The 23,161-nt window shown below is 47.1% G+C and overlaps 1 protein-coding gene across 1 annotated transcript in view; it reads right to left on the bottom strand.

Annotated features, from left to right (window-relative positions):
* TIAM1 (TIAM Rac1 associated GEF 1) overlaps positions 1-23,161 on the bottom strand; it is a 499,324-nt gene that overhangs the window by 297,436 nt on the left and 178,727 nt on the right. Inside the window, exon 3 of the mRNA XM_086934005.1 lies at positions 19,644-20,602. Within this exon, the coding sequence (XP_086790131.1) occupies positions 19,644-20,591 (948 nt within the window). The 5' untranslated portion in view covers positions 20,592-20,602. The remainder of the gene's footprint in view (positions 1-19,643; positions 20,603-23,161) is intronic.

The raw sequence follows: 23,161 nt of genomic DNA, 5'->3' as shown, positions 1-23,161 counted from the left end.
GACAATTCTCGCTCCAGTGCCTACTCGATTCACGGGTTCACACTCTGCGACTCTGGGCAATAGCTTGCTTAATCTGCACAATGGCCCCTCGCTGTGGGATGCCTGGCTTTCACCTTGCCGGGGTTATCTCACAAGGGAATACCAGGACGGGTTCCCTAAGCAAGCGCTTAGAGACCGGTTGGTGATTTGCGCTATATAAATTCCTGTACATTTTGACGCATTGTTAAGGGAATGCAGCATAACCTCTGAGGAAGATGTTGTCAGCCCTGCAACAGAGCTTTACATCCAACTGACTTGCGCTTTTCTTTTATTAGACCCTTGTATCACTTGCATTGCAAGGTCAAACAATAAGCTACCTCAACCAAAACACAATAAGAAAGCCTTGAGCTCCAGAAAATCAGTGTCGGTAGCTTTCAATTTCATTCGAAATAGAGCCAAATAGCTTGAGAATGTTTCAGCAGGGAATTTCAAAGTCAGAGCTAAAAATATACACTTGGTTCAAGAAACTGGAAACTGGAAGAAATTGATTGCCATGGTAATTACCTCACTGCGCACTAAATCTAATCATGTAACGGGGAAAACAAGAAAATATAGCAGTAGACTCAAATTACAAAGAGAACTCCAAAACAGAGTGAGACTGATTAAAGGTACAGAGGTACAGCCTCCAGAAACACACCAAATTAGTGTCAAGCCCCAAATGAGGAACATCAGCTACAGCAATAAAACAAGTCATTCATTCAACTAATGTATGTTAGGTCAATGGAAACAGATCCTGTTCGGGGTTTGGGATGCCTGAGGCACACATGGATTCCTGGCCTCATCAGTGGAGGTTAAGTCCTTTTGCAAAAGAATCACCTTCCGTCTCCTCACCCACGCACACAAAGCCCTACACGATCAAGGCCCGAGCTACCTCAACAACCGCATCAACTTCTACGCTCCCAAACGCCATCTCCGATCAGCCAGTCACGCCCTCGCCGCCGTCCCCCGCATCCGATGAACGACAACAGGAGGAAGGTCCTTCTCCTACCTGGCCGCCAAGACCTGGAACTCCCTCCCGACCGACCTGCGCCTGACCCAGGACCACCTCTCCTTCAGGAAGAAGCTCAAGACCTGGCTGTTCGAGCAGTAGCAGCACCCCCCCCCCCCCAAGCGCCTTGAGACCCTCCGGGTAAGTAGTGCGCTCTACAAATGTCTTTGATTGATTGATTGATTTGCCACCAATGCGACAATAGCTCTTAGGAGCGAATGTCCACTGTAGTGTTTTTTTACTCATGAAAAAGTTCTTTAATATACCATACTTCATAGAAAGGACAAGTGTTAGGGACACGGGGTTTAGCTACAGGAAAGGCGCTTTAAACTATATACTGAGAGAAATTCACAGGTGCAGTCTCACAGAAATGATGCAAGATTACTATGTCTGTGACAGTAGGTCTGTCTCTATTGCCTTTACCCCATTAGCTGATACTTTTAGGATCACAACAAGGTCTTGAGTATCGTTGGGCACACAAGCGTGGTTTGTGCCTTCAGATTTGTTGCAGGACTTAAGCTATGCGGTCCACGTTGCTTTTTAGCGCATCCAGACCACCTCTTCTTAGCTGCAGGCAGTGAGGTTGCACATACTGTGGTTGCAGTGGGAAAACAGTTGCAGCCTCCAGTGCAGTTCAGACCCAAACAAAACCCATCACCCAAACAGAGGTGAAAAGACCAACCACTTGTCAGTTAGTAAGTTCTCTGGAGTCTAGATGGGGATGTGGGCTGACTTGGTATGGGGCACTGAAGTTCAACCTTCATAGTGAAGTGCGCGCCAGGCAGGGATGCTTCTTGTCGAATGCGCTTAACCCCTTGACCAAAACAGTTTTCTTGCAACAACTTTTTTAAAGCTTCTGTCCATAAAGAGATGTATTATGGAAACAGACCAATTGAAAGAGAATATCTATGAAAGAGCAGTATAATTAAAATGACTCAGTTGCCTGTTAAGAGTTGAACCCACGTGTAGGGGTATGTGATTTTTAGGGGTGGGCGGTAAACTCCGCTCCTCCAGGAGAGTTTTCCACTCTGCGAGTTCCGAAAAAATCCGCCAACCGCCGCGTGGCAGAGTTTTCTCTCATGCATGGCTCCCCTGTTAAAATGGCGAGCATGAACATAGAGCACTAGACCGCCTCCCAGTGATATTTCTGAAGGTTGGCGGTTGTGGCAGGTTCCTACCATTTGCGTTGAGAAAGCTGCTGCTTGTGTTGAGAAAGTTGCAGCTCAAGTAGAAAATCTACTAGAGAGGCAGAAAGAAGTAGCACCCTCTGGCACACCACACAAGTTCACAGCGCTAAAAATGGTTCTTTAGTTACTCTGACAAATGTTGTTCTATGCAGAGAGTGCTGTGGCGCCATAAGATATGGATATCAAGCAGACATTAATATGATTCAAGGAAAAAAAAGAAAAAAGAAGCGTGGAGCACAGTTGGCTGATCACATGGTTATTTCCTTGGAACCAAAAAATTGCAGGGATGGTGAGAGATTATCCTCCTGCTTGGTAAAAGTTACAGAGTGGATGACAACAAGCTGCTTAAAGCCACATGGAGATAAAACCGAGCTATTGTTGCTCATAAACAAAGCAATACCGAGGCATATCATAGATTGGCCTGCATGTCTAGGAAATCCACCTATCCCAACAAAAATAGTAAACAATCTAGGATTCTGGCTAGAAACTGGTCTTTTGATGGAGACCCAGGCCAAGAAGGTCACAGTAATTTGCTTTGGACTTCTCAGAAGCCGCCATAAAATTCTAGATAGAAATCCATACAGCTCAGGAAGACAGTGGTCCATTCTCTAGTTACTTAACGGTTGGATTGTGGAAACTCACTGTTTCTGGGGCACCTAAATATGTTATCCGGAGTTTCCAGGTGGCTCAGAATGCAGCCGCAAGGCTGCTGTGCAATTTCCCGCTACGGGAGTCAGTAAAAAAGCATCTACTCAGACTTCACAGGCTCCCGCTAGAAGCTAGAATAAAATTCAAGGCACTGGTCATTCTCCACAGAGCATGGCATAATAGAGGCCCAAAAAAAGTTAAGAGGCTAATTTCTCCCTATATCCGAAACAGGCGGCTGCGATCTAGCACAGAGGAACGCCCAAAACAAGCAAAGATTAGGAGGGAGAAATGGGGAGGAAGATCCTTTGCCCACCTAGCCCCCAAACTGTGCAACACCATGCTGTTGGAATACAGACTGATAGGCAGAGAACTACAATTCCGCAAAGAGATCAAGACCTGGCTGCTCATGCAATATCTTTAAGACATGTCCTGCCCTTATCCAGTACCTGACCTTTCAGAGCTGGGAAGCCTTAGGGCAGCCATGCGCTTTACAAAAACCCCTAATAATAATAATAATAATAATAATAATAATAATAATAATAAAGGTCAATCATTTCCATAATAAAAATTAATGAAACAATGTGTCAAGACATCAAGAATGGCATTTACCCATATGACAAGTCTATTATTCTTTGACCACGACTGCTTCCTAATACTAACAAATGGATTACCGGTCATTTAGTTGTAGGACCAAAAACAAACTTGAATGCAACCAGTGTCTGACATATCTGTATACACACAGTTGGAGACCAAATCCCTTTCCCTCGCAGGCGCACTTTCTCATCAGTTTACCCATGAAAAGTGCTCATCAGCGTAAAATGTTAATCACAGGCAAGGTGGGAAAGGTGAATAGAATGGGATAGAACAATTCGTAAGTTATAATGAAGCCACCATAATTAAACTTCTTTTTACTCCTGTCTCCAACTCTTTCTTCCCACCAATGGGAAGATTTCCAAGGAATAGTGGGAAATAAAGGAAGAAGGAGAGTCAAAGGCAAATAAATATTGAAAGATACATTTCCCATTGATATGAATTTAAGACAACATATTAGGACAAAAGAGGGGTAGATCTGGTAACCTCGCTTAAACTGCTGAAAAACAGTGTAAGAGCCTGCTGCTCAATGATCCACCATAAACTAAGGCCTATAGGCCTATTTTGACTCAAAGTGATCTCCTGGAACAAGTCATTTGTTGTTGCTATTTGTGGTTCCATGAGGCATATCTATAGAACAGAGCATGAGAGTGGAAGGAACAGAAAAAGCTGAGTAATTTCCTCAGTAATGGATACCAGCAAATGCATTTACTGGGCATTGAGTTATTCCTGTAGCGGGCAACAGAGTTCTGTAGAGTGATAAGTAGGGCGGTTCTATTTACTTGGGTGTTGCAGGTGGCTATTGACTGCCAGCTTGAGAGAACTTTAAATCAGGTTTTATTGCAGAACATTGCAAGATACCAACTCTGTTTGATGTGGATATTCGGATTTGGGTTGATGCAAACAACTTCAAAATGTGCTTAAGACAGAGCTGGAAAAAACGATGATAACATTTACAAAAAAACATCAAAAGTAACATGGACTGCTCAGCCAGTCCGTGACTAGGACATACTGGTAGCTCACTGTCCCACATCGATGCCCCATAAGGAAAGCATAAAAGTTGCCACACGGTGTCTGACCTAAATAAAAGGGACATCTCCCTCTGTGAGAACTCCAGCGCTAAGCAAAATGCCTGATCTCCCATAGCTAGTGTAATAACATAATTACGAACGGAGTGCTTACTGAAAACCTCCTCCGTCCTTTGGGAGAAAGTGTACTCTCATGCTGAAACTTTACCAACCTTTTATCCTGTTGGCATAATGTGTCAGGAGCAGTAAACATTTCAGGGAGGCCAATATCGCTGAAGGATTTACTGATCAACTCCTGCCAGGTAATGGAAAGCCCCCTATCTAGCCTAAGGCAATTAAGAATGACTTCTCGGTTAAAACTTGCTTCAGTGTTGGTCTACACACTCACAGAAGAAATAGTGGAGCCAGTTTGATTCTGTCTGAGACAGTTTACATTGGGTACAGATTGAAGAATAAAGTGAGGGCTGGTTGGTGGAAGATTCAATATCCGTCTGCAGTGCTATCCATTTCAACTTGAATTTGCATTTCTTGGTGTAGGATTATCATCTTTGTCTACACACTGCTGCCAACGTTCGAGAGGAATTCGGCCTATCTCCCTTTACTCCCCACCATGTATCTCTAAAGCAGCTTGCATTGTTGATATATGGACCCTAGTTCCAGACCACCTATGCAGCTGTACCACACTCTCCATTTTGCCTTTGTTGACAAAAGAACACTTAGAGAGAGAGGGCTTTGCAGAGACAGTCAGTGGACTGCCTGGATCCGAGACACCCCTCTCAAACGCAAAATCTGGTGCAAGACCCAAGATGTGCCTTGAGCTGGTGATGGTTTCCTCACTCCGAAGCCTTGAGGAGCCGGGCCCACTCACCCACTTTGCAGAAACCCTGCTAGTAAAATGAAATCGTGGGTTTTAGGGTGCAGTTGTTTTGCCTCAGGCTACACCTTCTGGTCCTGGTTTTGAAATGAAGTGCATTGACAGAGGAGGCTCCCTTCCTGCTTATTTTATTTGTATGATTAGGAAGGTTTAGAAATGTCATGAACATTTCTTTTGCAATAACGACTCTGGAAACCGTAAGGCCCGCCCTCAGCATGGACGGAGTGTCAAATGAAAAATCAAGTGACTTGCACGGTTTATAGGAGAACTACTGCGTCTGCATAATTGCCTTCTGCAGCCCTGTTTTCTTCTTCACGCTGAAAGGATGTACCTAAGAATTTTTGAGCCACTTGATTTCTGAGACAAGAAAGTGTTGATTAGCATTGTCAGCCAAACGTTTACATTTATGTTACATTTAAAGGTCATCTGCTTCCCTTCTCCTCATCTCAGACCCAGGTCTGGGTTTATTTACAATCCCCAGAACAAAAAAACCTAACTTTTGGGGATTCGGTCTTTTCAGTTGCTGCCGCGGGAACTATGAACACCCCTTACCTTGGTCTCTCATAAGTGCTACCACAAACACGTTAAACCATCTGCTGTGGCAGGATATACAGCATAGGGAGCGCTCCCAAGCCAGAAGCTACCTACAGCTAGCCTTAGAACACACCAAACTTACAGAACTGTGGGATGCGCGGATTGGCTACACCAATTTAAAAAAAACTGGTCTGGAAAACCTTAAAACAAATCTCTCTGGTGGAGGACAAAGCAAGCTTCGCAAACAGATCGCACGCTTGGATGACCCTTAATTCATACAAATCACTGGCCCCACAACCATTTTTTAATCAGGGTTACTTGAAGTCCATACAAATTAACTTTTTGAGTCACAGGATGGGAATATTTCCGTGCGCTCAACATTTTCCACCATGGTTAAGGTCACAAGCATCAGAGTTGTGCAGGTTGTGCAAAACCAAACAAGGCGACATAGTCCATCTTATCTGCTTATGCAAGGAAATGCACCAAGCACGGCAACAGTTTCTCAAATATCCATTCAAACAGAAAGGCATCCGTACCAGGAGGCAAGCGGTGTCAGCCTGCTTAAACTCAGAAAATAAACAACTAAACTGTAGACTGGTAAAATTCCTTTTGCTGGCTGAACAAAAATGGTCCAACTTTGCAAAAATTGAACCAGGCCCCGGCACTGCTGTACATCTTGATAGGAGCAAGCCCCAAACTAGTTCACCGTAAGAAGATATTGCCAGCTGCAAAGAGAAAACCCTTGCCACAAGTGGAGAAATTCTGAGAAACAAACAAGATGACCTGCAAAAAGAACCTTATGGCTGGTCAGAAGAAAAACGGAACTGCAACATAAAGCTAGCTAAGCAAGGACATATACCCTGACCAAAATTATAAGTTTGTTTAATTTCCGAAGAGTAATAGGTTTTATTCTGGTTTTATTTGAAGATTGATATTCATAATTAAAAAAAAAAGTGAAAATGGAGGTACTTGCTTTTACCTTGAGGAAATTTAATATACACAGATGTTTTTATGCTTTAATTTTTTTATTTTATGTACTAATATTGCAATGGTTTTAAGTAACTATGCAGGAAATAAACTTGACTTGATGTCATCTGACTTGACTTGGTCTCTTCATTAAGAACTTAACTGTATTCCCTCCAGGAAGCTGTGGAACATGTTCCTAATTACTTATTAACAGATTCCGTGGTATACATCAAAGACAAGATATTTCAGCAGCATGAAACGTCAGTGTACTCGTGCTTTACTAATAGTCTATAACATAACTTATTTACACCTTAAACCTGCATTAAGCAGATATTCCACCAAGGGTGTAGAGTTGCCAGAGGATTCTATGCCTGAAAGGAGGCTCCTGGAGAGAAAACTCAGAAAAATAACATCCCTGAAACATTAAACAGTGATGATGCATATAACCGACAATCGGACACTCTCAGTGGGAAGCAGACGTCTGAGCAATGGAAGATTAAATATGGGAAGCAGCTTTAGCGCACCTGAGAGAAGTGATCATGGGGCGGGGTTTTATATTAGACCAATGAAAGATATTACGCTGTGTGTATTATACCAATTCAGATGCACTGACAAAGAATAGTGCCTCAGGGGATGTGGTCTGAGAGTAGGTCATATAGGGCTACTACTACATTTGAAGGTGCATACCACACTGTTGGGAGTGTGGGAAGATCAGGAAGTGGCAATATCAAAATACTCGTGGACCTGAGATGGTGGTTGAGAGATGCAAACACAGCAAAGATGAAGCAGTCCAATGTGGCCGACTATTCATGAATAGCGTGAACTGGTATAAGGCCGCAGAGAAGGTAACATACAGGAAGCAGGGGATACCCAGAAAAATTTGATAAAATATGGGTCCCTAGAAAGATCATCATTGGTTAAATTGAAATATATCTAAAAGTAAAAATGGTTACCCCACTCACACTACTGAAAAGGAAATACTACCTTGGAAATTACGAAGATGCTGAATGCATTGAGATTGCTTGGCATTACTGCAACTATGATGTGCATGCTAATTTATACATGTGACCTAGAGACATGACGAAAATGAACCACAAGTCACAGGTACAAGGCCAGTTATGGTTATTATGTTTTCTTGTCAATTGATCTATATTTTGACTATCAGCAGATAGAATAAAATAGTTAAAAATATATATTGATAGCGAAATTCAGAATATCTGTGCATGGGAGACAGTTTGTAATCGCTAACGATGAGCCGGTCATCAGGATAACCCGTAGCTGACTATGAAGGTCTTCTAGTAAGTGAGAATGGTGATTGAAAGATGGAGAATGGATGTTTCCCAGAGGCATCAACAAGGACAGTCCATCCTGAACTTCTTTCACTTCTACTTCCTTTGCATCAATGCCTATTTAAAGGGTATAGACACGTTTTCACACCAGCAGAGGCACCTGGAGTGTATCCACGAACAGTTCCGCATAGGCAATGGCCAAACATGTTTGTGCAGGTCCTTCCTAAAATATCTTATGAGAAAGAGAATCACTGCAGCAAATTGATTGGTTGAACTTTTAAACCTTGTGGATCCACCAACTAAATGGCAGACGGTACTTTTCCATCTGCTGGGACTTCCCAACGTCAACGCAATCCTGCATGAACCCTGCTGATGATGTGCTTTTAAAAACACTGAGTGTTGTCCGTTTCCTCATGGCTTGGATCAAGCATGAATGTCCTGTTGAAACTCTTCTGGTGGTCACTGTTGCTATTGCTAATCTTATGTTTGCAGAAGTCCCAGCCAGCTCAGCATCCACAGACAGACAGCACTTAGAAGCCATCCGCACTCTTGACCCGAGACTGAAGGACTGTCTCAAAAACCTACTGTTACAAGTGCAGGTTAGCGGAGTGGCATCACCGCCCTGAAAGGACCGTTCCTCTCTTTATCACCTGGTATTGGCTCTGTTGCCTTGCAACTCTGCTTTGTGTGCAGATGTCCAGACTGAGTAGGACAGGGAGGCCCAATGTGTTCGTAGACCCATACTTATAAATTTGCCTCAAACTGCGAACTATCCAACACTCCTCACCATGAGTAGGTCGTCCTCTCCGCACTCCATCTCCACACTCTCCCAACTCAATTCCAGGTGGCGAGTTGCTCACTCAGAGCATTCAGGTACACCAGGCCAATACACAGCTACAATTTATAGGACCAACTGTTCTGTACCAAAGCATAAACTGGAAGACAAGTTTAACTTCAGGCTATAAATCAGTTTTTTGAACTCCCACAGATCCTGGTTTTCATTTGCAGGGTCACTGCAACAATGCGGCTTGTTTTGCTGCAGTGTTGCTGTTGTTTTAGAGGCGCATCAGTGTTCACGCTCACCATGATTATGAACAGTAAGGTTTGCAATCCCGTAACAAAGTAACCAGATTTTTGAGGGAGGTTTGTGATCCTTCATATTTCAGTATGGAGTCTAAACTCAAACAGAGATTCGAAAAGCTACATGTCTGCAAACACTGCATGACAATTCTACCACTTACAATAACTGTACAGTGCGAGTTTTGCACTCTCGTTTTCAGGAAAATTATAGTATTCACATTAATTTAATGATTGTGAACTGTACATAAAGTTTTATATGGGGTCTTTGATTGTATCAGTGCATTACTATTTTAATGTGTATTTGGATCTGTGAGCTTTCTACTTTTTAACTTTGGGTTCTCCTGTACAAGTCCTAAAAGTGTTGTTTCTTTACAAACACCCACAACTTTAGCTGACCATCTACATCTGTACTGGAACTGTGATAAGTGCTGTACTGGACTGGGACTCAACCCTACACAATTTCCTTTGCGCTAAGTCTTGACTGCTTGTCCAGATTTACCACAAAAGGAGAGAGTCACAAGAGCTTGGGAAGCAAAATGTATTTCCACTGAAGAAAAAGTAGCTCATATTATGGCTAGAGGGGAACACCAGTAACATTGATAGTTCTTAGTCGTTTCTGAATTGAATGATCAGGAAAATAGCCAAGCAGAATGTGGCTATGATGACATTTTGAATACATGTATGCAACGGCCAACCAAAGAACATATATATTAAGCATCAAACTTTTTTATAGATAACAATACAATCTAACCTTCTGATGCAGTCACAAACACAGATATAAGTAGCTTCTGGGTTAACAGATTGCATACTCTTTTAAAAAGCCTAAATTGGGGGGCGTGGCCAAGATGGCGGGGTGAGCGGACGCTTCCTCCCGTAGCTCCTCCGGCCCAGCTCAGCCCGAACCCCGATTCCTGCGCTTCTCTCCCCCCGCGGCTGCACTGCGGGTGAGGGTACTGTGCCGGAGTTCGTGGGGCACATTTTGATGCCACTCCGACTTCTGTGGCCCCGGGGGAAGTCCCCGAAAAGTTTCTTCGGAGATCGCTCCGAGGAGTGGAGCCCGGGTCGCCCCGAGGAGAAGAGCCTGGAGGCGGAGCATACGGCGGCGCTGTCCGCGCGCCTCGGCTGGGCCGAGTGCTGAAAAGCCGAAAGCTGGGGATCCCGAGGGAGCGGAATAGACGGACTCCGCGGAGAGTGGCGGCTTCCTAGCCGGTGCCCTGGTGGCAAGCGCCACTGCTGGGCGACGAACCCCGGCCCTGCGCCGGCGATCTTCCCCCTACCCTGGGTCTCGAGGGGTAACGCCTTGCGAACTCCGCGCCGGGAGGCACTGGATGGCGGAGTTCGAGCAGTGCCCGAGCCGGGAAAATCAACTGGTGGTGAGGGAAGACATCGGTTTCGCACTTTCCGGACCCGTTGCTGTTTGAGGGTCGCCCATAGACTTGCTGGCCCGGACTGCCTTCTTGGGTTCCACCCTCCCGCCATCTTGTCTTTGTGTGGCTGAGCCCAGTGACCCCAGCTTGCGCCCTTCTCACACGGGGGCCTCGGTTCGGCCTGGCACCGACTCATCTGCTGCCCTCCCTGGGAATACGGGGCTGGAGGCCTCCGCATTGGACGTTGCTGCTTGCCCTGCTGGCCCGGGGGTCGTCTTGCCCAGGCCCGGGCCGCCATTTTGTCGCCTGTGACGCACTACCCTTGTCCCCGACGGGGGTCTCACATCTGGAGCCCGCGAGCGGTGGCGCTCGCCTACAGCAACTGACCCTGGGCTTCACCGGGGGCCAGGATGACTGGGAGACGTGGCGCGGCACGAGGAGATCGCACTTTGCCGGAAATGCTCGGCAGGTCCCAGCAACTACGCGACAGGACACAGCCGTCCCCGGGGGCCTCCCGGGCATCAACGGACGCGACCGTGGCCGAGCCACCAGTCACGAGGTCCTTCATGGAGGACTTATTCAGCTCCCTCAAGGAGGAATTTCAAACTCTCAAGACCGAGGTGGCTGGAGAGGTCCGGGAGGTGCGCAGGGAGGTCGAAGGCCTGGGCGAGCGGGTCGATACTGTGGAGACGGCGGCCCAACGTCGCGATGAAGAGATAACTCATCTCCAGCAGGACGTCCTCCGCCTCCGGGAGCAATGTGTCGAACTCCAGGCCCACTCGGAGGACCTTGAGAACAGGTCCAGGCGGAACAACATCCGGGTGCGAGGTGTTCCATCCGCGGATGAAGGTACAGACCTGGTGGCCTATTTGCAGGACCTGTTCCGTGACATCTTGGAGGAAGAAGCGGATTTCCTGATCCGCATTGACAGAGCACACAGGGTGGGCCGCCAGCGCCAGTCATCGGCACCCCCGCCTGATATCCTGGCATTCCTTCCGGATTTCCCCCTGAAAGAGCGCATCATGACGGAGGCCCGCAGGAAGCAGCCGCTGACCTTCCGAGAAAATCCTGTGGCGCTCTACCAGGACCTGTCCGCCATCACTCTGCAGAAGCGCAGGTCCTTCCGCATCGCTACAGACTTTCTGCGAGAGCATGAGACCGCCTATTCCTGGGGTCACCCCTTCCGTCTTATCTTTCGGTGGAATGGGGTGCTGCATCAGCTGCGCTCTCTACAAGATGTCTGCGGAGTACTGGGCCTTACTGCTGCGGAGGAGGAAGGGGCTACACCCGCATGGCGGCGCCCCGAGCGGCGGGGCCGACGGAGATCGAGGAGACGCCAACCGTCAGCGACGGCGAGTCGTCCAGACTCGCCCACCATCAGAGCAGACATGGAGGAGGCCCTGAGGACTGCGGCCAGGAACTTGCCCGAATCTACTGGTGTGGCCCTAACGGCCTAACTTTTCTCCGGGGGGAGAGGCTCTTAGCTTTAACGATGCTGGGCTGGGGCTGGGGGCTGGGGGGGCGAGGGTGGAGGTGTGTGGCTGGACGTCCACTTGACTGTTTTCTGCAGACTCGCCCACTTGGGCTAGACTGAGACTATGGGGTGTTGTTCCCTGTTTTTTTTTGTTTTGGCTGGTTGCCATGGGCTGGTTCTGGGGGGGTTTAACTGTTGGTTTGGTGTGGGGGGAGTCCCGTCCGAAGTTGTCCGAACATGTGCGATGCTGCCTCTGGCCTTCCCTGCGCCCCTGCCCCGCGCGCCCCCTCCACTGATCCCTCGCTCGCTGCATAGCGCGTTGTTTCCCTGGAGGCGATGCCGCCCCTGAAAGTAGTGACCCTTAATGTTAAGGGTCTGAATAACCCCGTGAAGCGTAGGGCGATCCTTTCCCTGTTGGAGGGGTCGCAGGCGGATATCTGCCTCCTGCAGGAAACCCATTTACTTTCCAAAGATTGCCATAGGCTGCGCTCTGCCAAGTTCCCTACGCAACTCTTTTCCTCGGCTGCGACTAAGACTGCCGGGGTGGCCATTCTTCTAGCCAGCTCCTTCAGGGGGGAGGTGTTGCATAAACATGCTGAGCAGAAGGGGAGGCTTCTAGTGTATCGCATGCGTTTGGGAGGTGTTGCCTTTACGGTTGGTTCGGTATACAGCCCAAATGACCACCAGGATCGCTTCCTGGAATCTGTGTTGGTGGACGTTACTGCCTCGCCCGATCGCCATATCATCTTGGGGGGAGACCTGAATATGGTCTTCAACTCCACCCTGGATAGGTCTGCCCAGCGCTTCCCGCAGACAGGGGAGCTTTCTAGGGCGGTACAGAACCAGATTACGGAGATGGACTTGCATGACCTCTGGCGCACCATGCACCCCACCGATAGGGACTATTCATATTTTTCCCACGCGCACCGCACTTATTCAAGACTGGACTACCTCTTGGTAAGCGGACCGCTTTGCTCGGCCGCCACGGCGGCAGACATCGGGGTCTTGTCCCTGTCCGACCACGCACCGGTTTCCGGAATCTTTGCTTGGCCGGCGGCCCCCCCCTCTAGAGGGATGTGGCGGCTTCGGGACAAGCTTCTCCATAAGAAATCGGTTGTGAAGCGAGTGGAGGAGGTCATCCAGGACTACCTGACCCACAATAGCAACTCTGACACGTCCCTGGCAACGCAGTGGGCGGCTTTGAAAACGGTCGTCAGGGGGGAGTTTATCTCCATTTCCTCGGCGGAAAACAGGGAACGCCAACGCAAGAGGGAGGAACTGACGGCACAGGTTAGGGAGCTTGAGCAGGTTCACCGCCGAACAGGGGCCCCTCGGGTTTGGAAGCAGCTGAAGGCGGCACGGAAACTCCTCTCTGCGTTAGACCTAGACCGGGCGGAGTATGCAGCGCTGCGCCTGAAGCATGCCTTTTACACTGGCGGAGACAGGTGCGGTAAGCTTCTGGCCCACAGGCTCAGGGCTGCGCAGCAACGCAATGTGGTGAGGGAGCTGGTGGGAGTGGATGGGACCCCGGTTTCCGGTGACGCGGAGGTGGCAGATTCCTTTCGCTCCTTTTACGAGGCGCTGTACGCTGCAGAGCCTTCCCCACCGGGAGAGGCTGAGGCCTACTTGGAATCTGTGACCCTCCCGGCCCTGGACCCCTCCCAGGCGGACCACCTAGAGAGGGACATTCACGTGGAGGAGGTCATCACCGCGATTGCACGGCTAAAGCACGGTAAAGCCCCGGGCCCGGATGGCTATACGGCCTTGTTTTACAAGACCTTCTGTTCCACTGTCGCGCCTCTCCTGACTCGCTTGTTCAATTCCTTCTCCGAACCGGGGGCCATACCACCGGACCTCCTCTCAGCGACTGTGTCGGTTATCCCCAAGCCGGGGAAGGACCGGACCCTGTGCGGCTCGTACCGGCCCATCTCGCTCCTAAATGTGGACCTCAAGCTTTACACGGGAATCTTGGCGGCCAGACTGGGTCTCCACCTACCAGGTTTGGTGGAGGCGGACCAGGCCGGTTTTGTACCCGGTAGGCAGACGGTCGACAACACAAAGAGGGTGACGCACGTGCTGGAAAAGGCCTCACGCGTCCCGGGGGAGCGGATGCTGCTATCGGTCGACGCGGAGAAGGCCTTTGATAGGGTTCATTGGCCATATCTCGAGCTGGTTCTTGGGAAACTGGGGATCGGCGAGAAGTTCCGCACTATGGTCTTTAACTGCTATAGGAGACCGTCAGCGTCAGTACGTGTCAATGGACATAGCTCCAACAGCTTTGCCATTGAGCGCGGCACGAGGCAGGGCTGCCCCCTCTCGCCGCTCCTCTTTGCCCTTTATATGGAGCCGTTTGCACAGAGGATTCGCGATAACCCGGACGCTATTGGGGTGAAGATGGGGCAATACACGCATGCTGTCAGCTTATACGCGGACGATGTCTTGCTGACCCTGGATGACCCCAGGCGGTCGCTCCCTGCCTGCGTCCGGGAACTGAACGCTTTTGGCCGCGTGGCGGGCTTCAAAATGAACATGACTAAGTCGGCTGCACTGGATGTGTCGCTCTCTGCCGACACCAGGCGGGACCTTCAGAGTCTCTTCCCTCTGCAGTGGTCCTCCTCCACGGTGCCTTACCTGGGAATTTTGCTTGCTCCCTCCCTGCCTGCCATGGTCGCAGCTAACTATTCCTCTCTGGGCAAAAAGATCAAAGAGGAACTCGGCCGATGGAACAAGGGCCTGCTCTTGTGGCTGGGCCGTATCGCGGCGGTGAAGATGACGATATTGCCTCAGATCCTGTATCTTTTTCGCGCTCTACCCCTCCAGCCCCCTGTGGGTTGGATACGGCAGACGCAGGCAGACATCTCCCGCTTTGTTTGGCAGGGCCGTAAGCCTCGAATGAGGCGGGTCCTCTCCATGCTTGCCCCGGAGGCGGGGGGTCTCGGAGTCCCGGACCTCTGGAAGTACTTTCAGGCGGCGCAGCTCCGGTATTTGGTGGAGTGGAGCCGGTGGGAATCGGACAAACACTGGCTCTTTCAAGACCAGGCAGTTGCGGGCCGTACCCTCCAGGAGGTCCCGTTCCTGCGGCGCACTCACCGCCCGCCTAATCTCTACGCCTCTTTTATCACCCGGGTCCCGCTAAGAGTGTGGGACGTGGTGTGTGAGCTTCGTGAGCTCACCACCTTTCCGTCACCGTTCACTCCCATTGCTGGCAATCCCGACTTCACTCCGGGTCTGGAGCCGGGAGCCTTTTCCCACTGGGTGAGCGCGGGTTGCAGGGCGCTTTTCCAGATCTACGGGCCAGAGGGCGTGCTCCCCTTCCAGCAGCTCCGACAGGAGTTTGGCCTGACGGAAGGGGACAGACTGCGTTACATGCAAGTCCGCCACTGGGCTCTTCAACCCCCAGTGCGTGACGTCGCTGCCCGTTCGATTACGCCCTATGAGCGATGGTTGGTAACTCGGACGCCAAGCTGATCACTGACTTGTATAGGTTTCTCCAACCCCCGCCGTTTCATTACCATAACCCAGGGAGGGAGCGATGGCATAGGGAACTGGGCAGGACCCTGAGCCACAAGGAGTGGGATAGGATTGCGTATCGGGCGAGGCACTCTGCGTACCACACTGGGCTGACCGAAACCTTCACTAAAGTGTCCACCTACTGGTATTACACCCCGGAGCGGCTCTATGAGATGCGCAAAATCGGCGATAAAGGTTGCTGGCGCGGCTGCGGACAGGAGGGTACCCTCACGCACATTCTCTGGGAGTGCCCGGTGCTGTCGGCCTATTGGAAGGAGGTCTTAGATGAGGTGGATAGGACTTTTGAGATCGAGCTTCCGCGCTTCCCCGCGTATGTCTTGCTAGGCCTCCCCAATGACTTGATGTACCCGCTGACATCCCGCAGGGGCAGGCAGATTGCGATTGCGCTAGGCTCCGCCGTTCAGAACATACTTGTACTCTGGCGCACCCCCACTGCCCCCTCTATCACCGGTTGGCTGCATAGGCTCTGGCAGGTACTGGGCATGGAGAAGATGTCGCTAACGGTGGCTGGGAATATTGACCAGTTTGAGGAGCTCTGGCACCCCTTTTTGGCACTGCTGTCCACGGAATTTCACGAGCTCACGTGTCCACGGTACTTGCGCCTCCTTAGGCTGACGCCGCCGGCGGCTGCGGCGGAGTGAAAGTGCGGAGTGGGGGCCGGGGGTTGGGGGTGGGAAGAGGGGTTATATGCTTCTAATGCTGACTTTCGGACGGGGATGTTGGGGTATTGTTTTCTTTCTTTTCCTCCTTTGCCTTTCTTTCTTCTCCTTTTCTGGGGTCGGGGGGTTGGTGAAACGGTATGCTTTTCTTTTGCTGTGTAGCGGGGTGCTATTCTGCTCGGCCTTGCCTAGGGAGTGGGGGTCTACAGGGGGGTCGTTCACGATGCCTTATTGCCTTATGTCCTTGCCTTGTTACCCCCTGGGGCTTCCTGCCTCCCTACTTCTCTTCTGACTCGCTGCAACGTTCCGCTCCTTGTACTGTATGTTTGCTTGACCTCCTGCTCCCCTCCCCTTGTCTTTGTGCCTTAATAAAATACTTTAAACCTAAAAGCCTAAATTGTTTATGTAACAGCTGCCATTACAACAACAAATAGCTTTTTGGAGGGTTTGAAGACATCGATGCCCCACTGGTTTCGATGGAAAGACTCAACATTGAAGCCTCTCTTCATCGTTTTAGACCCAAAAAGAGCCACCTTGGAAGTTACAAAGGTATTGATTACATGTAGGATTGTATATCTAAAACCTTTGTTTAAGAAATATGAAACTAATACCATTAATGCTGCTATGACCCTACTTCTTGCACTCAGATATTTGTTTTTATACTGCCACATATATTTTAAGTGCAATTAAGACCAGAAAGAGTATGCTGTTCTAACGTAAATTTTACCCCCTGCACCCTGCACTTTAGATACTGCACATTAAGCCCATGTGTTCTGACCCTTCGTTTTTATAACCATGTTTCGCTGCTTGAGTCAATTGTTTACATCCGGAGTTCATATACAATCTATGCACTTTAAACTATATTCTGTTTTTATAATCATGTTATGCCGCTATGTGTTTATTGTTTACATCTGGAGTTATGATACAATTTATGCATTTTTAACTGCTCTTTGTGAAGCCCTGGTGTTCTTTTCAACCTTAATTATGTAAAGTTGCTTACAATCTACACTAAGAGACCCAATGCAATGTATGACACATATCGAAAATAATTAACTGTATGCCTTTTTATCACGTATGCCGATTTTATTAATTTTTAACTGTTGCATGTTATATACTGCGTTTTTATGGTTGTTTGTTCCAACCGAATAAAGCTTGTTTTGAATTGAATTGAATTGATTACATGTAATATGTAGTGCAGGGAACAAGTCAGGGTTGACATAACTTGGATAGCAGGAGAAAAAGTGAATTGCTAAAGACTAATTTCCTAGCAAAATATTTAAATGTGCCATTCCCGGAAGCTTTTAGAGGCATGAGCTCCATTGCTTCACACTCAACGGTTGAGAGGCGCGGACTGCCACAAGGTTAATGTCGTCTGTACATCACTACCGTGCAGCTGCACAAGTTAAATGCCATGACGTATTTTTACAAACCAATCATGGGTATATATTATGTGAGATTTTAAATAATTTTAAATAATGAAACGTCTCCCTCCCCTTAAGACTTTGGACAAGGCAGTTATTGGAATTCTACAAAATGACTCAAAGGTCCAACGATTGTCAATTTGTAAAAATAGAAGCCCTTACAGACGATAGCAGCAATGTACGAGAGTAAATACGCCTGCTAATTTATTTTTCTTTTTTTTTTTAAAAGGTTGACTGATCACAGAGCATCCAACAAAAAGAAGAATACACCAAAACAGTTGCCTTTTAAATGGCGAACACACATTATCGCCCAAGAATATTCTCATAGGAAAATAATAGTAGTTATAATGCTATACTGACATGTATTAACCAAGAATCAAAACTTGGTACATTTTACTAGTATATTGACCAATTAGCCCAAGTTCAGAAACCTGTACATTTAGCCAAAGTTGGACACTTTCTCTTTCCTGTCCTCATTGCAGATGCTGCATCAAAGTCATCTGAAGCCTGCAACCCCAAGCCTTACCTCAGATGATTTAACCTTCAGGTCACCCTCAACACGTCAGAAGATCATTAACAAACACACCTGTGTGCAAGCTAATTTTCCATGAGTCACACAGATGGTATCATTTCCTAAAGCTCGCCACAGAGGATTTAGTGAACCATTGAAAAAAGGTTTACATTTTAAATTAGCGAAGGTGGCTCAAACAGCACTTAACTCCAACCCAACTTCATACAGGACATATAGGTCAGAACACTGCAAAAGCATTGAATGCTGCACAGAGAAGCTATGCGTCCTAGGTATCAATGTGCATACAGCAAGACTTTCCATTAAAATAAAAAAACACACACACAAAACACTCAACATAGCGTAGTAAATCAAACATGACACACGTATCCAACACCGCACAGGTATTCCATGTAGTTGGGTACCAACTTGATCACAATAGCACTAACCACTTAAAAACGACACAAGATATATGATAGACCACTTCCCGTCATCACATATAGTGGAGATATGCCATACAGTTTGATATTAATCTCAACAATTACATATCCAACAAGACACTCTACTCACCACACCCAGATGTGTTACTTCACTTGTCAACTGAACAAGACTCTTTACACCCAGGTAACACAACTTAGAAGGTCACTAGATAAATACCATAGCTTCTCAACATCATATAACATGCAAGCCAACAGATGAACTAAATGACCCACAAAGCAACTAAATGCGTTTGGCATCACCTCCAGCCTCGCCTAGTAAACTCTATAGTTGGGTGGGTGTGAAAACACTTTATTAAGAGCACCTCTCACTAAGTAAATTGTAAGTAAAGATTTCCTTATGGACTTAGATAGTCAATAGATGTGCGGATCAAATTGAGCAAACCCACTATTTATGTCTTTATAAACTCTATAGTTCATCAATATATTATTAAAACACACCTCTTGCAAACAACAACAGAACAACAAATTCCCTAGTGACATTAAATCTTGTAAACTAAATTAGATTCCAGTCTATTTCACAATCCTGAAAATCAGTTCAAGATTATACCGGAATCACGTTTTTTTGTAGTATTGCTATATAAATACGGCCGTCATAACAAAAAACAAACAGATCTTCAAGACAGAATAGTGACTTTTGTTATGTTATAGTGACACAAAGAAATAAGTAAAGAGAAACAACGACTGGGGTCAGGAGCGCAAAACAGGTGCGTAAAAGGACAACAGAAAACTTCCAAACGTAAAAGAAGCTATTATGCCTGTCCAACATAGTTGTATTTCTTCATTGTTTAATAAGTAAGTAAAGTAGTCATTCCACAGAACGGAAACACATAAAACATTGGTACCTACATAAGTTGAACAATGGCTTTCCACATTTTATTGAGTTTACCCTAGAAAATCTATACTAAACATTCAGCATATAAAATATTTTTGTAACAGGTTGATTGCCAGAACTGTCTTACCTGAGTTGTTTTGGCTCGTCTACCTTTCATTGAATTGCTATGGCTGAGCTGTATCTTTGCCACACCTTCCGAAAGGCAGCGCGATTTCCGACAAGGCAGTGTATTGTAAGTACTGTATGGCGGAGTGTCCACTGAAGCAACTGGGCGGCTTTTACGCTTAGTGGCATCCTGTGGGTGAGGCACCAAATTACGACAATAGACCACAAATTTATTTCTTGGTGCTCCATTGGCTGCTCCATTGACAGTTTTCTGAGAGTACAGGTCACTGAAAGAATTGGCACGCTGTCCGGTGTCCAGCTGCTTGGGATAGTCACCTGCTTCAGTTTTCCTAAGGTCTTCATTGTCCTTTTCTTCTGCAGAACATAGGATGTCTTCAGTGCTTGTTAAATGCTCTTGGCTAAGATCAGAGAGAGAAAGCTCAAAACTGTCCTCTCGCCAGATGTCTGCAGACTTTGATCGCTTTTTCTTAAAGCTTTCAGATGGCATTAAGGTGGACCCATGTTTTGCAGAGATACCATCGCCCTCAACCAAATAAGACTCATCCCCAAAAAGTCTGCCTTCTTCAGAGTCCTGTATGCTCTGGACTGAAGCAGCTGTGAGAACGATACTACTGCCCACACTTGGCGTGACCGAAGAATCTGTATGGTAGGATACAGGCCTTAAGCCCACATCTGCCCACATTGGACTTGAAAAGTCATCCAAGTTATCTTCCTGGGAGTAAGGTTCAAGGCCATTTTCTGCCAAAGACTGAGGTATACTTGGGGTGCTGCTAGATCTGTTGCTGACTTCAGAGTTTCTATGAATTAATTTTCCTGAGGAAGCGTGCCTAGTTCGTCTGGAACTTTTGCTTGCAAGTCGAAGTGAGCGCGATGTGTGCTTTCGTGCCAGGCTGTGATGCTCGTCTCCACAAAAGCCATGCTCTGCATTTTGACTTTCTGCGTTTCCCATGATTGTATTGTCTGCAACAAAGGGAGAGATATGGCAATTTTATAAAATCTCAGTGTTGGTTATCATTCGTTTCTACCAATAAATACAAGTACCAGGACTGAGCTGGAAATCAAAATATTCAGACACAGGGTTTAAAGTACATTGAATTCACCATAGGATATTACTTACTATTTATTTATTGTTACGTTTTATGACAAGGACCACAACAATTTCAAAGGCAGTGGACTTTACAATTAGGAGGCATATATACATGTAGACATGTAAACAACTCAGTGGCATTCATGTAATACCTTTTCGAAACGCTCCTAGTTATTTCAACCTTTTAGCCCCTTTATCTGAACAGTGAGTGGATTGCAGACCAAGTACACAGGTTTACGTTAAATCGTGGAATTGCACATACTCCTGTTGCGTGGTCCTGGCTCTTCTCACTTAACCCCTCTACACCTCCTCACCTTCAGTTCTTACAAATGTAAGTGGCTAGCAATCAAGCTACCCTTTGCTTGGGACAATGAGCATGTAGTGTAGACTATGGACTAGGACTGCTATTGGTCAGTCACTGGCTTCCATGACAGCTCAAGGGTTGGAGGTACATTATGAACATAAAACATTGGCCGTTGCTGGACTCCTAATCTTCATGGTGTTCAGTCAACATGTCCGATGGTACACAGGACAGCTGGAGTGCCAGATGTGGGCTTCAGATGTGGCTAGAACAACCCCGGACAGATGAGGCGGTTTGCTTAGCGATGCAGCTAAAGAACACTCCTGCAGCAGAGGTTGGGAGGAAGTGCTGACATGCCACCCACGAACTGCGTGATGTGTGGTGCAGAGGAAAAGGTTTCCGTTCAGCGCCTCATGCTGGCTTTTGATCCAGCACGCCTCACTTGAAAGTCTGAAGCAAACAAGAAAGTGATGGGTGGAATGCTTTTATTAATCTAAGCTACTGGTAATGACTCAATGTCACATCCCAGCCCATCATTGTTTTGCCCAGCTTTATGAAAATACGCCTTCATCCTGCTCGAATAGAACAGTGTAGCTTGAACTGCTAAGCCAGGTCCTCTCTGAACAGGAGCATAACAACCCAAGCCCCGTTTTGCTCTCGTCTGGGCTCTTTAGTCAGGTGCAGTTTGGTTCCAGTGGCACAGTGAGCCCAGGACCCATGTCTAGGCACACCCGTCGCACTGCAGTAAACAAAAAAGTGATGCGTGGGATGCTTGAATTAACCTCAGCCACTGGTAAATACCCAGGGACACTTTCCAGCCATTATATTTGACCACCATGCCACCTCAGATAAGTCCCACTTGACAGTCTAGCAGAGCTCAGACAGCTAAGGAAACACAACTCAATTGTGTTATGCTCATTGGGTGACTGGTTCTGTGCCACTGTGGCACATGAATCTTGAGTCAACCTATCCAAACTGAGAGGATTCTGTGCATTCAAAACAACACCTTCCACTTTTTGTTAGAGATCTTCGCTTCTTATGTGATAAACCAGTGTCATGGCAGAAATGCGTACATTCATAAAGCATTGTTGGCACTGCATGGTGTTTGCCAGAGCCAGCTCCACTATGCAGATAGTTAATGCCCTTTACCGAAATGAAAACAGCAGAGCAGACATAACAGTGGAGGCATCTCTGGCTCGACATATCCAGCTCTATCAAATAGGATGTTACAAATGTCATTTGGCACCAATTCAACTCGCCGGGAGAGGTTCTCACTGTTCCGCTCTCCTGTTAGAACTGAACCCGGATGAAGTGTGGATCTGAGAGTGATGAATTAAGATGTCTGAATTTTGAAACTAAAGAACACATTGTATAAGTAGAACAGACAACCAAACCAGAATGTGCATATGCACTATTCACTTATCTGAAAGTAACCAAAGCAAACTGTCACTATTTTGTCAGCTTTATATATGCAAAACTAAAGACAATCTATGGGACCAATCACGGAATCAATAAAAGAAACGTAACCCCCCGGAAATAAATAGCAAAAGCCGACATTCTGGGTAATTAATGACTCCAAAGTATTTATGACACCAGAGTGACTGCACTTAGGGACACTCAACAATGCGCTGCCTTCCATCAACACAGGACAACCTGAAGAAGTAATGATATTTGCTTGCAAAGTACAGGTCAATGTTCAGATCATAAATCTAACCGTGTTGGGTACTTACCAGACTAGGATATTAAATAGAATTTGACCAGACAATCGTTTGTTAAACAGAGGAAAGTTATATACTGTGTCTCTTGATGTAGTCAATAACAAGTAAGTAATGTAACAGTGGTTCATGGTTTCTAGCAAACTAGCTTTCAGAGAATAGAAAATGCATGTCAAGCAGCATATGGAGGAGCACAATCATATCAAAGTATGCATAGATTACAGAATACTGCACCGCATAACTGGGCAAGACCTTAAGTGCAAAACCCATTTAAGGTAGCACCATCACATGCTGTGAGTTTTGTTGCCACAAGTTGACAGGACCAGGTCTGGTGACCGCCTCATGCATGTGAAGGACAACAAACGAGTCTTCTAAAACTGCCCACGGGTTTTGGTCTAGAATCGCTAACCCAAAGG

This window comes from Lissotriton vulgaris, chromosome 8, assembly GCF_964263255.1.
Source record: "Lissotriton vulgaris chromosome 8, aLisVul1.2, whole genome shotgun sequence".
In the NCBI taxonomy this organism is placed as follows: Eukaryota; Metazoa; Chordata; class Amphibia; order Caudata; family Salamandridae; genus Lissotriton; species Lissotriton vulgaris.
This window is presented reverse-complemented; position numbering and strand designations above follow the sequence as displayed.